The sequence below is a fragment of the Cyprinus carpio genome, chromosome B15 (genome assembly GCF_018340385.1).
Source record: "Cyprinus carpio isolate SPL01 chromosome B15, ASM1834038v1, whole genome shotgun sequence".
In the NCBI taxonomy this organism is placed as follows: Eukaryota; Metazoa; Chordata; class Actinopteri; order Cypriniformes; family Cyprinidae; genus Cyprinus; species Cyprinus carpio.
The window spans coordinates 16,302,332-16,316,845 of record NC_056611.1 but is presented as its reverse complement, the minus strand read 5'-3'; the positions used below and the strand labels follow the sequence as shown (position 1 = coordinate 16,316,845).

General features: G+C 36.2%; 1 protein-coding gene across 6 annotated transcripts in view; it reads right to left on the bottom strand.

Annotated features, from left to right (window-relative positions):
* Nucleotides 1-4,661: 4,661 nt before the first annotated feature.
* The window catches only part of LOC109104317 (rho guanine nucleotide exchange factor 12-like), a 60,867-nt gene continuing 51,014 nt past the window's right edge, over nucleotides 4,662-14,514 (bottom strand). For 4 of the 6 annotated variants that reach the window (XM_042739469.1, XM_042739471.1, XM_042739473.1 and 1 more), the window contains 12 exons: nucleotides 11,486-11,586; nucleotides 11,028-11,105; nucleotides 9,868-9,943; nucleotides 9,619-9,786; nucleotides 9,435-9,522; nucleotides 9,268-9,345; nucleotides 9,018-9,097; nucleotides 8,745-8,930; nucleotides 7,321-7,521; nucleotides 6,959-7,179; nucleotides 5,545-5,620; nucleotides 4,662-5,453 (listed from right to left, as the gene is read on the bottom strand). In XM_042739469.1, coding sequence (XP_042595403.1) covers nucleotides 5,443-5,453; nucleotides 5,545-5,620; nucleotides 6,959-7,179; nucleotides 7,321-7,521; nucleotides 8,745-8,930; nucleotides 9,018-9,097; nucleotides 9,268-9,345; nucleotides 9,435-9,522; nucleotides 9,619-9,786; nucleotides 9,868-9,943; nucleotides 11,028-11,105; nucleotides 11,486-11,586 — 1,364 coding nt within the window. In that variant the 3' untranslated portion in view covers nucleotides 4,662-5,442. The remainder of the gene's footprint in view (nucleotides 5,454-5,544; nucleotides 5,621-6,958; nucleotides 7,180-7,320; nucleotides 7,522-8,744; nucleotides 8,931-9,017; nucleotides 9,098-9,267; nucleotides 9,346-9,434; nucleotides 9,523-9,618; nucleotides 9,787-9,867; nucleotides 9,944-11,027; nucleotides 11,106-11,485; nucleotides 11,587-14,514) is intronic. The other 2 variants (XM_042739470.1, XM_042739474.1) reach the window with 1 other exon arrangement.

The following is a 14,514-nucleotide window of genomic DNA, read 5'->3' as shown; positions in this document are numbered from 1 at the left end:
CGAGGGGTAACGTTCCATTTAGACGAGTCAATATGAGCGGAGAGGTTCATTACTCACCAAGGGGTGGAAGTGAGGTCATAATCAAACACTAGCATCCTACGGGGGACTCGTAACCTCTCCTTGCTTCTCTCTTTGCTGCCATGTTACGTGATAATAAGCTTGAGAGGTTTCTAATAGCCTAGCTTAGTCTTCACTGTACTGGGAAAAACTCTCGGTCAAACTCAGATGTCTCCAAAGACAATAAAATAGCTCATTTACAATAATTTGAGAAATCAAGCCTTTAAGCACTATTGTTTTAGTAGACTTACTTTTAATATTAAACCATGGGTATCACATTATGTCAAGTGGAAAATAACTATGATTATGTACCTTAATAAATGTGTTAAAATATGGGTAGCATAATATGTCAGGCAGAAAGTGGCTGTGCAGATGTACGCCCACTGTAATGAATGAGCTAACCAAACCCACACATAATATATGTGCACCTGCAGAACAACATCAAAAATTGTGGTACTGTACATGATACTCTTAAAAATAAAGGTGCTTAAAGGTTCTTCACAGCGATGCCATGGAAGAGCCATTTTTGGTTCCACAAAGAATCATTCAGTCAGAGGTTCTTTAAAGGTTCTTTATGGAACAATTTAGACAAAAAGGTTCTTAGATGGCATCGGAAAGCACCTTTATTTTTAAGTAGGCTATAACTCAGTTTTAGGCAGAAGGAAAAGCAGTGGATGTATTGCACCATTTGTGTTGTAGGTTATACAAAGTAAAACTTAGAAGACTTTACTAGGCTAGACTAACATAAAAGCCTACTGACAAATAGGGCTGGGTTTTGACAAAAATTTCCGATCCAACATACCTTATCCTGGTTAGAAATGCTGGTACATGTCAAATTTTCTCAAGGAAAAAAAAATCTCTCAATTACTGCGTATATTTAGCAAAATTCTCCTCTCTAGAGTTAGAGTTTTTCTAGCTGACTAATGAGTCACCGAATATGTTTTTCCAAGGTGACTTTTTACAAGCTGTTATATTGGGATTAAATCTTGCTAAATCGGGATATCGTTTCGTAAACATGAGAATCGATTAAAATCGATGAATAGATTTTTTTCTTTACCCGACAGCCCTACTTTTACCAATAACATGAGATTACCATTAGATGCTTAGCAATAGACACCCAATGGCGCCTCACATTCACATACTCACAGAAAAACCGCGTGTTGTAGTGTTTGAGGGGAAAATGTCAAATAGTGAAGGAAAACACGTGAGCTGGAAGGAAGAAGATACTTTTTATTCTTACCTTTCTATGTAGCTCCGATCCAGTGCTGTGCTCGTTTTCTTCTGTCTGTATTTGCACAGCATTAAGGTTAAGTCTACGAATTTACGAATGAACCGCTTGTTTTAAAATTATAACATTTGTTATGACATCTGCTTCGAACATTACAATGTACATGATAACTTTGGTTAATGCTACAATAAGTAAATCCATTTAACCAGCTAATTTTCAACAGGCTATAGAGCTGACGCAAAAACGGAATTTAAATCATTCTAAAGATGGCTCTGAACAATATATAATACGAGGATTTTATCAATGTAAATGTAGATTGTGATGAATGTGGATGTAATTGAGTTTTTCTTCATCATAACAGATTTGGAGAAAACTTGTAAATTACTAGTTTTTATCAGCTGTTTGGACTCTCATTCTTATGGCACCCATTCACTGCAGAGTATCCGTTGGTGAACAATTGATGTCGTGGTAAATTTCTCCAAATCTGTTCTGAAGAAGAAACAAACTCATCTACATCTTGGAAGCATTTTTTTCACTAATGGTCTCAACTTGGACTCCATACCTTGGTAAGAACCACAGCACTTCTTAGATCTTCATAAAGCAGCATATTTCAATAGTTTATGTTTGTGCAATCATGCACACTGCTTTCAAGAGTGTGGAACAGAGAGTATGGAAACAGGAATGGCTCTTGGGTTGACCTAGGTGACCTGAGAGACTGTGAGAGATGTGATGCGACACCACAGTTCGCCCTTCTTCTCGCGCCCCCCCTCAGCTCTTCAATCAGATAATTGACAGGTGCATGCCGAGACTGAGACAATCAATTATCCTGCTGACTGTCTGTTTCTCTGCACTTAACCGCACCGTGTTTTAAGGGTGAAACGATGAGGACATATTACCTCAGAGGACACACAAGGTAAAAAGGTAACCACTTTCCTTCAGAGGAACAGTGTCTTTCTAAAACTGCTTAAGGGAAACTAGACTGAGGCTACAATGGAGCTCTGTGATTCATGTGAATGAGCACTACTGATGTATGCAAGAGCATGGTTAAGTGAAAAGCTTTTTTTTCTTCTTTTTTTTTAATGATTTGCAACAAGTGTCACGGTAATGAGCAGTGCCTGAGGTGGACTGACTGAGCTTAACAGGAGTTGTAGTTTTAAACACTTGCTCTGCTCTGTATCTGCATGGCTAACCTGTAGAGCCCAGTTAAACCCAGAGCATTGATGTCATTGCAGCCCTTTGGGCAAACACAGTCTCTAGACAGACAACAAGCACTATCTGCCCTCTACTGGCCTGTCACTGTATAATCAACAAGAATATCTGGTGCATACTTATTTATACCATGTAATGTTGGATGTCTCAAGCAAAGAACAGAATAAATCAATTCTTTGACTTCTGCTCCTCATCATGATATTTATGGTTTACAATAACATAAGACCCCATGTTATATGGGAATGGTCATATTTATAAAATAATAATGATGAACACCACCACAATACCGTATTTACTAGTGAAAAACTTGCATTTGTAGAGAGAACAGATTTTGGAGCTGGAGTGACTCAAAATCGTTTAAATTGAAGGGGAATTGAAAAGTAGTGCTGGTAGATAACTAGTCCATTACAGATTCCAAATTACATGACAAAAATGTTAGTAATCCAATCAATTACATTTCACATTTTAGGTAATAAAATCAGAATACTTTTAGATTACTTTTGACCTAACTTATTGCATTGGTTTAAATAGGATAATTTTGTACAAAACTGATATAAAAATATAAAGACCAAGAAAATATTTTCCATTTAATGTTATTAACAACATGAAGTGCATTAAACAGTATGTTAATAGTAAATTAAATCATAAAAATGTAACTGATTTTAAAATTAACCTTTAACCAACTTCAGAGAACAGTGAACATGTAAATGTGTTAGTTATTATTAACTTATTACCTTAAAATCTTAATATTTCAAGTAAATTTATTAAGTGAGCCACTGAGCGATCATTCGAATAAACAATGTCTTCATCAGTAGCTGATGTGATGTTGACATTTTTAAAAAGTACTTCTTAAAATTAAAATGGTTTTTGAAAATCCATTGTTCAAAAACATGCTGTGTGGCCTCTCCATTTTTGTGTAATTACAGCCACCTGACTGAGTTTCACAAAAAGGTATATAAGCAGTAGGCTATTTTAAAAAGGAAAAATTTAAAAGATGAAAATGGAGAATTAGGTAGAATCAATAAATTAAGAATAATTTATTGCTATTGTGTGAATAATATGTAATCAATCAAAAGGTTAATGTAGTCTGTGTCCCAATTGGAATTTACAATCAATTAAATGTTTGTATATGTTATATTTTGGTTGCATTGGTAAACGAATAAAAAGTTTAACTGTAACTATAATAAAAACACATAAAAATAACAATAGCAACAAACAAAAAATAAATATATATATATATATATTGTGTGTGTGTGTGTGTGTACATACTATTGTGTATATGTATATATGTATCGATCACAGGCCCCTGAATCTAATCAATATGTTATCGTATCGTGCCATGTTTTGAGGTATTGGCAAACACTGAATCTCTGGTGAGGAGAATCTATGTCAGATCATATCATGATGAAACATCAGATATAATCCTCTAGTATTTTCAAATAGCACTAAATATTTGCAGTCACCTGCATAGATAACCATAACAACAGTAAACAGCCCGAGCATTTTGTTAAAATATTCTTTTTTAAAGACTATGGGTGCCAGAAGCCAAACCTTAGACTTTTCTCCAAAATCCCTCATAGAAAGTACTATAAAGATTCTTCTCACCGACACTCAAGTGTGTAATTCGCACACTGGGGGTGTCAAGGAAAGAATCATGGCAGAGGCAAATTTGGATTGATCATAAAACGTAACCGTGAATGATGACTGTACAGTTTCGTTTGTACCCACTTTATGTACCCTTGATGAGGAATGACGATAAAGCTTGCTAGAAAACACAACTCATTTAGCTGGTTTATGAGGAGACAGACTTCAAAAACAAACTAAATTTCCGATCATTCTCCGTGGCAGCACATAATTAGAGCATTAATTATGCTCGCAATCTTTGCTATCCATTAAGTAGCACTAATACTAAAAAGCTTCCTGTCTTGTTGTGAAGTGAAGAAAAAGAAATATGAAACTACTTAAACTCATAAGGAGGAACTTGCCAGAAGCTCTTGTCCATGTTAAAAGACAATCACAACAGTGAGTTGCAGTTATTATATGCAGTTTTGATTGACAAGCTACTTAAATTCCCATTCTGTGTCACGAACATTCTAGCACATGCACTCATTATACTCCTCCAGCACCTGCATTTAAAAAAAACAGCCAAAACTGATCAGTACAAAGATTTTGTCATTGCATCTTTATTTCCAGGTTTTGCATCACCTTCAATCCTGATGGCCAATCTTCTCTTTTTGCAGTCATCAAAATGTAGCTGCAGACTCTATCCACTCTTCATCTCAGCGGGAGGGTCTCAGGGGCGAATGAATCAGGCCAGGGCTCTGGGAGGAATGTCAGCTGGCTGGAGTAACTGAGGGAGGCCTTGAGCAAAAACTTGACTTTATGTACTGCACAGACTTAGGCTTCCACGCATAAAGATTGTGGGGGAGAGAAGAGTCTGAATTCTGGAGCGCTCACCCTGTTCAGTCACACTGGAGCCTACAGCGACAGACAGCTTAAGAGTTTCAACAGCCAAAAGCATGCGAGAAACATGGAAAACACTAAAAGGAAAAATAAATACATCTTGGGATTTTAAAAAAAAGAAAACAGCTTATTACATTATTAGTTAAAAAAAAATCCTTTCTCAACTTATATATTTTCTAAACACACAGCTTTGTACATTTTGGTATGGTTCTCCTTTCTCTAGCGAGGGTTGCTGGGGAAGGAGAAGAGACTCGACTGCCCACGTTCATTGGAATGAGGACATGTAGTCGGGACAGGTAAGGCTGAGAGGAGACAGTCCGTCTTCCCTAATTGACGAGTGCTGACAGAAGCGAGAGGCCTTGTTTGAGTATTCCTCTTATTTTTGGATGGAGGTGTTCAGCAGTGAGGAAGACAGGGTTGTGCGGAGCATGTTATGGATAGAAGCGATGCCCCCTTCATCACAGGAGCCGGGAACTTCTGCCACTCTATTTCTTATCTGTGGGAGGAATGAGACAGAGTAGAATGATGGAATAATCCTGAAACAGTTGATCTGAAATGTTTAGCAGTCACTGTGGTGTCCACGTTACCTCTGCTCTCGTCCGTATCTGCGGCTGAGCCAACTGGCCTTTGGCGAAGTAGATTATAATACTTTGTTTCCATCTCCTGAAAAACATTACCAAGATATGATCCAAATTAATTTAGTCTCAAACGTATAGAAACACTGATGATCATTAATAATTGGTCAATAAACTTCAAAAACTCTTTCTTTAATATTAAGTCTAGTAATAAATAGCAACATCTGGTGGCTTAATTATTAGTTATTATTTAAATAATTATCAGATTTTTCAAACAGCTATTTCTTAAATAATAGCATCAAATGAGAATAAAAAATTATATATTATATATATATATATATATATATATATATATATATATATATATATATATATATATATATATATATATATATATATATATATATTTTATTATTATTATTAGTGCTGTCAAAAGATTAATCACATCCAAAATAAAAGTTTTTGTTTACATAATATGTGTGTTCTGTGTATATTTACTATGCATATATAAATACACATGCATACAGTATATACATTTTGAAAATATTTACATGTATTTATATATATATATATTATATATAAATATATTTTCAATCATGTGCGTGTATTTATATATACACATAATAAATTACACAGCACACATATTTTGTAAACAAAAACTTATTTTGGATACGATTAATCTCTATTAATTGTTTGATAGCACTAATATATTATTTATATTTATTGATAATACTGATCATTAAATGAATATAATTATTTGTATTATTAATTATAAACAACATTTTTATAATGCATATATAATATATTATTACTATTAAGAAATCCTATCAACAATACATTGTTTATTAATCATTAATAAATGTATATAATTTAATAATTGTATTAATACAATTTTATTAAATAAATAATATAAATAAATGATGTATGATTACTGTAATTAAATCAAGAACAGTGATACAATTATTAATAAAGATCATTAATAAATCATAAATTATGTATTAATAAATAACATTTTGAAAACTGATTTTATTTTATAATACACACACATTTGTGCATATATTACAAAAAATATAAATAACATACATTATTAAATGACAATACATCACAAAAAAATAAATTCTACATATTGTTTATTAGACAAAAATCTGATCTGTATCAGTCATAAAAATTCAGTATAGTGGCTAAAAACGTATGAACTATAAAAAAAAAAAAAAAAAAATTTGTGCTAAAAAAACCTGATGCTCCCATATCACAAATGACCAAACTAGCCTAATGACCGACTTTAAGAAATTAATGGCCTCAAAAAAGTGCACTAAAATAATCAAGATCATATTATATTTAGCCAACAAAACAATCGTGAGTATATTGTAAATATTGAATATATTGTGGAGCCCTAAAATTCATAGAGTGGTGAGAGCAGACAGACCTTGAGGTGGTTGAGGTTGGCCTGCAGGCAGCGTAGATGTGAGAGGACCTGTCTGCTGAGGCGGGACGTGCTGCCTGAGGAGGGCGAGGAAAACTTGAGGCTGATGCCCGAGTCAGCAGCACAGCTGTGGGCCAAACTCGACTCCTTTCTCCGGACCTGAATATCATCATCTGTACTGCTCTCGTCTGGGCCACCGTACCCCTCCAGAACCAGGTAAGCTGCTGGAAAGCACAACCACAATCAGCCGGGACACCTGGATGACGGAGCATGTGTACAACCCTCCATGCCACATCTTGACAGTCCACCTCTCCTATAAACCAGCATTAACTCAGGACAGGAAAGTTTCTTGGTCAAACACTCACCATAGTCCTCGGGGCACTCGTAGAAGCCCGTATCTCCAGAGGTGTAGTCCTGAGCTTGACTAGGGGTGCGAGTGGAGCTGTGCTCCACCGGTGTGCGTAGAGAGGTGGTCCTGAGGAGACGACTGCCAGCCGATCGGCACAATCGCTCGCCCTCATCCTGAGCCATCAGCTGAGTCACCAGCACCTGCTTCAGCGCCGCCACTGAAAAAGACCATGTGTACACACAGATCTTACTAAATGATACACTACCCCAAAACAACCTGAAATGAAGACGCTGATAACATAACTTCAGCTTCGATGATATGTAACACTGCAAGTTGTCATAAAAAAATTTGTCTCTTAGCCCAACTTTTTGCTCTTGCAATCTTGTAAATTGCGCGTTTACATCTCCATCTCCGTTATAAAAAGACATCGCTGTCGGCCGCCTCAGAGTTCCTGCTGCCAGTGCAATTGCAACCAGGAAAACGGCCCGAGGGAGAAATTTGTTCTCTAGGAACTACCCTGCTGGCTAGTCTCTAGAACTGAGTTCCTAGAACTACATGGTGTGAAAGCCCCTATACAGGACAAGTGTGATATTGAGACCCCATTTATAACTGATGCTACCAAAATAAAATTAGAAACGTCTGGACTTTTAATTGAGCCGTTTAAACTGCTTCACAAAACCTAAACAAATATTATTTGTTTAACTGAATCAGAATATGACTATATTTTATAAGTTGAATCTGGGGTTTGGGGTGGGCTATCCCTTTAACAAAAAAAAGGAATATGCACCTATCTATGGAGTTATTTGAATATATTAGAGCATGAAATACACCACATTGGGCTATCAGGGATGTAAAACAATCATTTAGTGTTTTTTTTTAATCTGTTCACTGAAACAAACCGTTCAAGGGAGCTGATTTGTAGAAATGAGTCCTATTACTAAAACAAACTGTTTCCCAACATGATGCTCAGATACCAAAAGACCCATGTTGAACTCATACAAATAGCAAAAAGCTTCATGTTAAAATAGAGATGATCCCAAGTTCCCGTATATGTGTTGTTTTCAGCACGAGTGTATCTCATTAGGAAGCAAAAGCACACAAGATTTTATAAGTGTTCTACTGTTAGATACTGAACTAATTAAAAGACAGCTGTAAAAATAAATAAGTCTTTCCTGGAGTTTTTTAATCAATAGAGGCTGAGTTGTCAGTTTCTTGAGTTGGCAGCACAAAGACATCTGCCTCCCAATGCTGAGGACAAGCCAAAACAAACAAACAGGCACAGTAGCCTTAACTCTAGGAATCTGGCATTGTTAAGATGTCTGGCAAGCACAATTTATTATGTAAATTATTATTTCACATTTATTATTTCAAGTTGTCAAAAATAAGCACAATACGAAAGTGATGTGTTTGTAAGGTAATGCATTATAAATGCAATCTTACAGGTTTTAAGAGCCTCATCCGCTTTAGAAGAACAGGACTGAGAGTCTGCATCCCTGCCATTCAACAGTTCAGAGTCCAGATACGAGCCATCCCTGCCAGCTCTCGGGACCTGGTCCTCTTCCCCAGGGTTGGTGTCCGGGACACAATCCCGCAGGGCTGCCGTGGGCGAAAATTCACTGTCTTTCTCTGAGGACAGATGATGAAGGCTTGAGTTGGGTATGGTGGCAATCAACCCTTTTACAATCAGAGGAGCGTTTGTACATGCACAGCTACCTGCAGACTGGGTGCTTCCTGTGGAGATCCGTTCGGAGCCTTTGCTGAACTTGCCTAACTCGACACCGTCTCTGTCACCACTAGAACACAAAGGAACAGTTATGTAAGGTAAAGGCCTTTATTGTTTATATTTGCTACATTCTAATGCATGTTATGTATAGATTGTATTGTTACTCTTGTCCCAGACCAAGATTTTGAAAATCAAACATAAAAATGATATAACTTAAGTAGTAAATAGAGAGGAACACACTCGTGCTGAGGCAAAGGAATGACGCTGTGGGGTTTGGCATTCATAACATCTGCCCTCTGAGCAATCTGCCGTTGCCACCTGGTACAAAAGACAATCAATGCTGCTCTATAAACAAGAGAGTAGTGGATTGCAGAAACATTAGAAAGAGAGAAGAGGTGAAAACTTACATTCTCTGCTCGGACACTGTTTGTGCCATCAGCTCATAAATCTGAGCTCCGTTTTTGGACATGGAGATCACAAAGAATGATCTGTTATCTGTGTGGGGAAATCAAGGAACCCTGTAAGGATTCATTCTTGAAATATATGTGGAGAGAGTGTGTACTTTTGACAAATGAGAAGTCAGAAGCTCACCTGTCGCCACCGAGCGCACCAGCACAGTGCTGAGTTTGATGATGGGACTGAATATGTGTTTCGTGTCAGCTGTCCCTGCGAGGTTCTTGCTGTGACACCTGAGAATAAAACGCTCGTCCTGCTTCTGCAACAACACCAGGATGTCTTCCAGGAGTAAAGTATACAGCTCTGATGCAAAAACAGAAACTAGTGTTATTATAAAATCATCAAAACAGCAAGCTTTTGGGAAGTTTGAGAGCAGAGGCTTACCAATAGTTTTGTCTTTGTTAATCTTCCAGGACAGAGGACCCTCGTGGACCATTTTCCTTTTAGTAAGATCCAGGTTCTGTGGGACAAGAAATGAATGAAAATCCTCGTTGTAGAAAGGACTTACAAGTTTTATTCATACAGCACCCAATTTAGGTTTGCTCTTCAAATCTGATTCTTATGTGGATCGACTGATTGTTTACACTGACAAATCAAATAAATAAAACTGGGTCCACATTTTCAGAGAGGGTAATAAATCTCCCCCATCTAGATTAGTTACTACATTGCGAATGCCAGATATGAGCGTTAAAGGGTAAATTCGAAATTGAACTCTTTTTATTGATGCTATTCAATCAGCGAGATACAAAAATAATAAACCAATAGAAGAGTTCCAATCTGTTAACAAAGATCAAAATGAAATTAGGCAAAAACTTCCTTACTCTGAGTCAATCACAAAATACAATTATGAATGCTAGCATCAAAACCTATTACTTTTTAGTTAAATAAAATAAAGCTGAAATAGAACACAATTTAAATACTACAGAATAAAAACTTAAACGAAAATGAGAAATGTTGCCTTGGCAAATAACTGAAATGAAATGAGTACTAAAATGACTAAAAATGAAACAAAAATAAAGCTAAATAGAGATATTAAAAAATTAATACAACTGACAAAAGCACATAAAAATTGAAACTAAAATTAAAAATACAAAAGTTACTTCAAAATATTAATAATGTACAAAATATTAATAATACATTAATAAAACTTTTCTAGTCGTGTCATGTCCTGAATAATAAAAGCTTTAAATCTGACTGAAACTTTAAGACTGAAACGATTTAAAAATCCATTTTTAATTGAATTTGAAACCATACATGGATTGGGTTTGGACTGAGTTTGTATAAATTAAATTTCATTTTTTTCCCCAAGCTACAAAAACTAAAAGGATGCCAAGAAAACCTTATTTTTGTCTGTCTGAATAAATACACAACTTGATTTTAGCTCCTCACAATGTTGTCTTCCTAAAAATGAATCTCAAGACGCACAAATATGATTGACGTTGATCCGCATGACAGAGAGGCTGGTGGGATAACCTGCTATTCTCTGCTCCTCAAATACGGTTTTCTAGGAAAAACCTAGACAAATCTGTATGATAAGCACTAACCTTGAACTCTGATATCATGGGGTTCTCGCTCTGCTTGAGGGAAGAGAGGTCCAGCCGTCTCTGGTAGTCCTCTAGTCTCTGTGGGACACAAACACAATACATATTTATGCTGAAGAATCCATTAACATTGGCTGACCTCTTATGAATTTAGCCACCAAAAAAACCTTTAAAGCTGCAATGTTTAAGAAATACACTGTAGACGCTGGAGAAGATTAGATTTTCCTAACAGAACTCTTTTTAATGAATTTTCTTATGAATGATCTCCAGCAGTTTGGATCATCCTGTTTCTACTCTGAGTGCAGTTTCAGGGCTGATGTAAGAGGACCTGGAACTTTCAACCTAAAGATGAATGCTGACAATCATTATGTTTTGGTTTCCCAGTCTTTCCTTTAAGCTGACCTGAGGCTATAAAATCTGCCTACCTCGAGCCAGGAGAGAGAGTTGCACTGACTGCTTACCTGTGTATTCTCGGACTCCTTCAAGGACTGGTTGACGTGGCTGAGAATGTGTCGACAGCATTCGGCTGCCCGCCTCACTTTGTCTTTCTCCTCTGACTCATCTGTCGGTAAAGACGATACATTACGTACATGCACACACGTTTCAAGAAGAGACTAATCAACTCTTTAAGAACATCCTGGCCAGCCAAGTGCCCTCTATTTCCTCTAGTGCTCACCACTGAGACTATTGGCAAGTGCCGATGAATATGAGGAGAATCACCTCCTCCTTAATCGCTAGTTAGGGCCCGAGCACCGATGGTGTGAGGACCCTCTTGTATCTGCTTCGTTTATTATTATTATTATTATTATTCTTCTTCTTCTTCTTCTTCTTCTTCTTCTTCTTCTTCTCCAAAATGAATCGCATTTTTGAGGGCCTAAACATGCTCGAAAAGTCCTGAAACTTTGAACACGCGTCAAACCTGGTGAAAATTTACGTCTGATATAGGTTTCAGAAGAGGGTGTGGCAAAATGGCTCGACAGCGCCACCTATCGTAAAAAAATCAACAGCCCTCAAGCTGTGTTTCACGTACATACACGAAAATTGGCACACATATATAAAGCATCAGTACCTACAAAAAAGATTCTTGGAGCAATATCCGAAACCCAACAGGAAGTCGGTTATTTTTAATTTTATGAGCAAATTTTGCATCATTTTTGTCATTTGCATGCCTTGTATTTTAAAACGAACTCCTCCTAGAGATTTATTCAAATCAACTTTGTCTTGGTATGCCTAATCTAAAGGCCTTTGCGATGTTAAATTGCGAAGATCTTGAGTTTTCGTTGAAGGGCGTGTCCGTGGCGGCCTGACGAATTTTGATGATTCGCCATGAAAAATAAAGTTGCTATAACTCAGACATACAATGTCCAATCTGCCACAAACTTCACATGTTTGATAAGACTCCTGACCTGAACAGATTGATATGCCCATATTCAGTTATAGTCATAGCGCCACCTACTGGCAACAGGAAGTGACATATTTTACACTGCGACGAACTACTCATAGAAATTTCATGACATCAATGTCTTTTTTGTGGTCAGTCTAATCTAAGGGCCTGTGCAATGTTAAATTGTGAAGATCTTGAGTTTTCGTTAAAGGGCGTGCCCATGGAGCCATCACAAAGTTCGATGTCTCGCCATGGGGAAAAAAAGTTATTGTAACTCAGGCATAAAATGTCCGATCTTGCCCAAACTTCACATGTTTGATAAGAGTCCTGGCCTGAACACATCTGAAGGCCAATATTCCATTGGGTGTGGCAAAATGCCTCGATAGCGCCACCTTTACATATTCAACGGAGTGCGCCTCGAGCTACGTTTCACGTACATGTACAAAAATCAGTACACACATGTAACACACCAATACCTACAAAAAAGTCTCTTGGTACGAAATTCGAATCCCAACAGGAAGTCAGTTATTTTGAATTTTCTCTCGCAAAATTTGTGTCGTTTTTGCCATTTTCAGGGGTTGTACTTTAACGAACTCCTCCTTGAGATTTATTCAGATCAACACCAAACTTTGTCAGTGTAATCTAAAGGCCTTTGCGATGTTAAATTGCGAAGATCTTGAGGTTTCGTTTAAGGGCGTGTCTGTGGCGCGCCTTACAAATTTCGATGTTTCGCCATGAGAAAGGAAGTTGCTATAACTCAGACATACAATGTCCAATCTGCCCCAAACTTCACATGTTTGAGAAGGCTCCTGGCCTGAATATATCTACATGCCAATATTCAGATATCGCTATAGCGCCACCTGCTGGCAACAGGAAGTGACATGTTTTACGCCGTAACAAACTACTCCTAGAAATTTTATGACATTTAATAATCTTTTTTGTGGTCAGTCTAATCAAAAGGCCTTTGCAATGTTAAATTGTGAACATCTTGAGTTTTCATTAAAAGGCGTGTCAATAGCGTGGTGACAAAATTTGATGTCTCGCCATAGGAAGAGAAGTTGTTATAACTCAGGCATAAGATGTTCGATCTTTCCCCAAACTTCACATGTTCGATAAGAATCCTGGCCTGAACACATCTGAAGGCCAATATTCCATTATAATGATAGCGCCACCTGCTGGCAACAGGAAGATTGGCACATATAAATGACTTTGACATATTCAACTTATATTTACAAATTTAAATGCATATTTCTCGCCGTTTACTTCTTTACTAAAGCTACTCGCTAGCGGTGAGCCCGGGTGCGAGGGCCCGTTCATCGCTGCTTGCAGCTTTAATTATACTTTAGATTTATTGCTTTTCTCTGACAATGCCAAGTGAGCCACAATTTAACACTTCTGCCAAATAATGTGAGAGACTCTTTGAAAGTGTGAGGTTCCCGCCTCAGAACGTTTCAGAATAATAATGGGGATTTAAGAGCTGGCATTGCTCTAATTTACTAATGGTTGTTTGTCCAGCCAGCAAATGCTTTTTGAACAGCCAACACAATAAAGGTGAGGGTCTGACTTCTTATTTGTCAAACATATACTCTGCCCACATATATATCAAGAATAATCCTTATAGTTATAATAATAATATAATAATATAGTAATAATCATTATAATAGATCCCCAAAATGGAGGGATCGCAAGGGGTGATGGGAATCTGTGAAAAAAATTTGATGGAAAATAAAAAATAAATGTAAAATGTATACTGAAAATATAAAAAGAAATAATTCAAAATATTAATAAATATTTTATACTATTATAGTATCTTATGAAATTAAAGTTTATTTGAAAATATTTTAATTTAAAAGTATATATATATATATATATATATATAATATATATATATATATATATATATATATATATATATATATATAATATATATACATATATATATATATATATATATATATATATATATATATATAATTTATAAATATATATATACATATATATATATATATATATACATATATATATATATATATATATATATATATATTTTTTTTTTTTTTTTTTTTTTTTTTTAAATTGGTAATTTATCACTGTGATGGAAAGCTG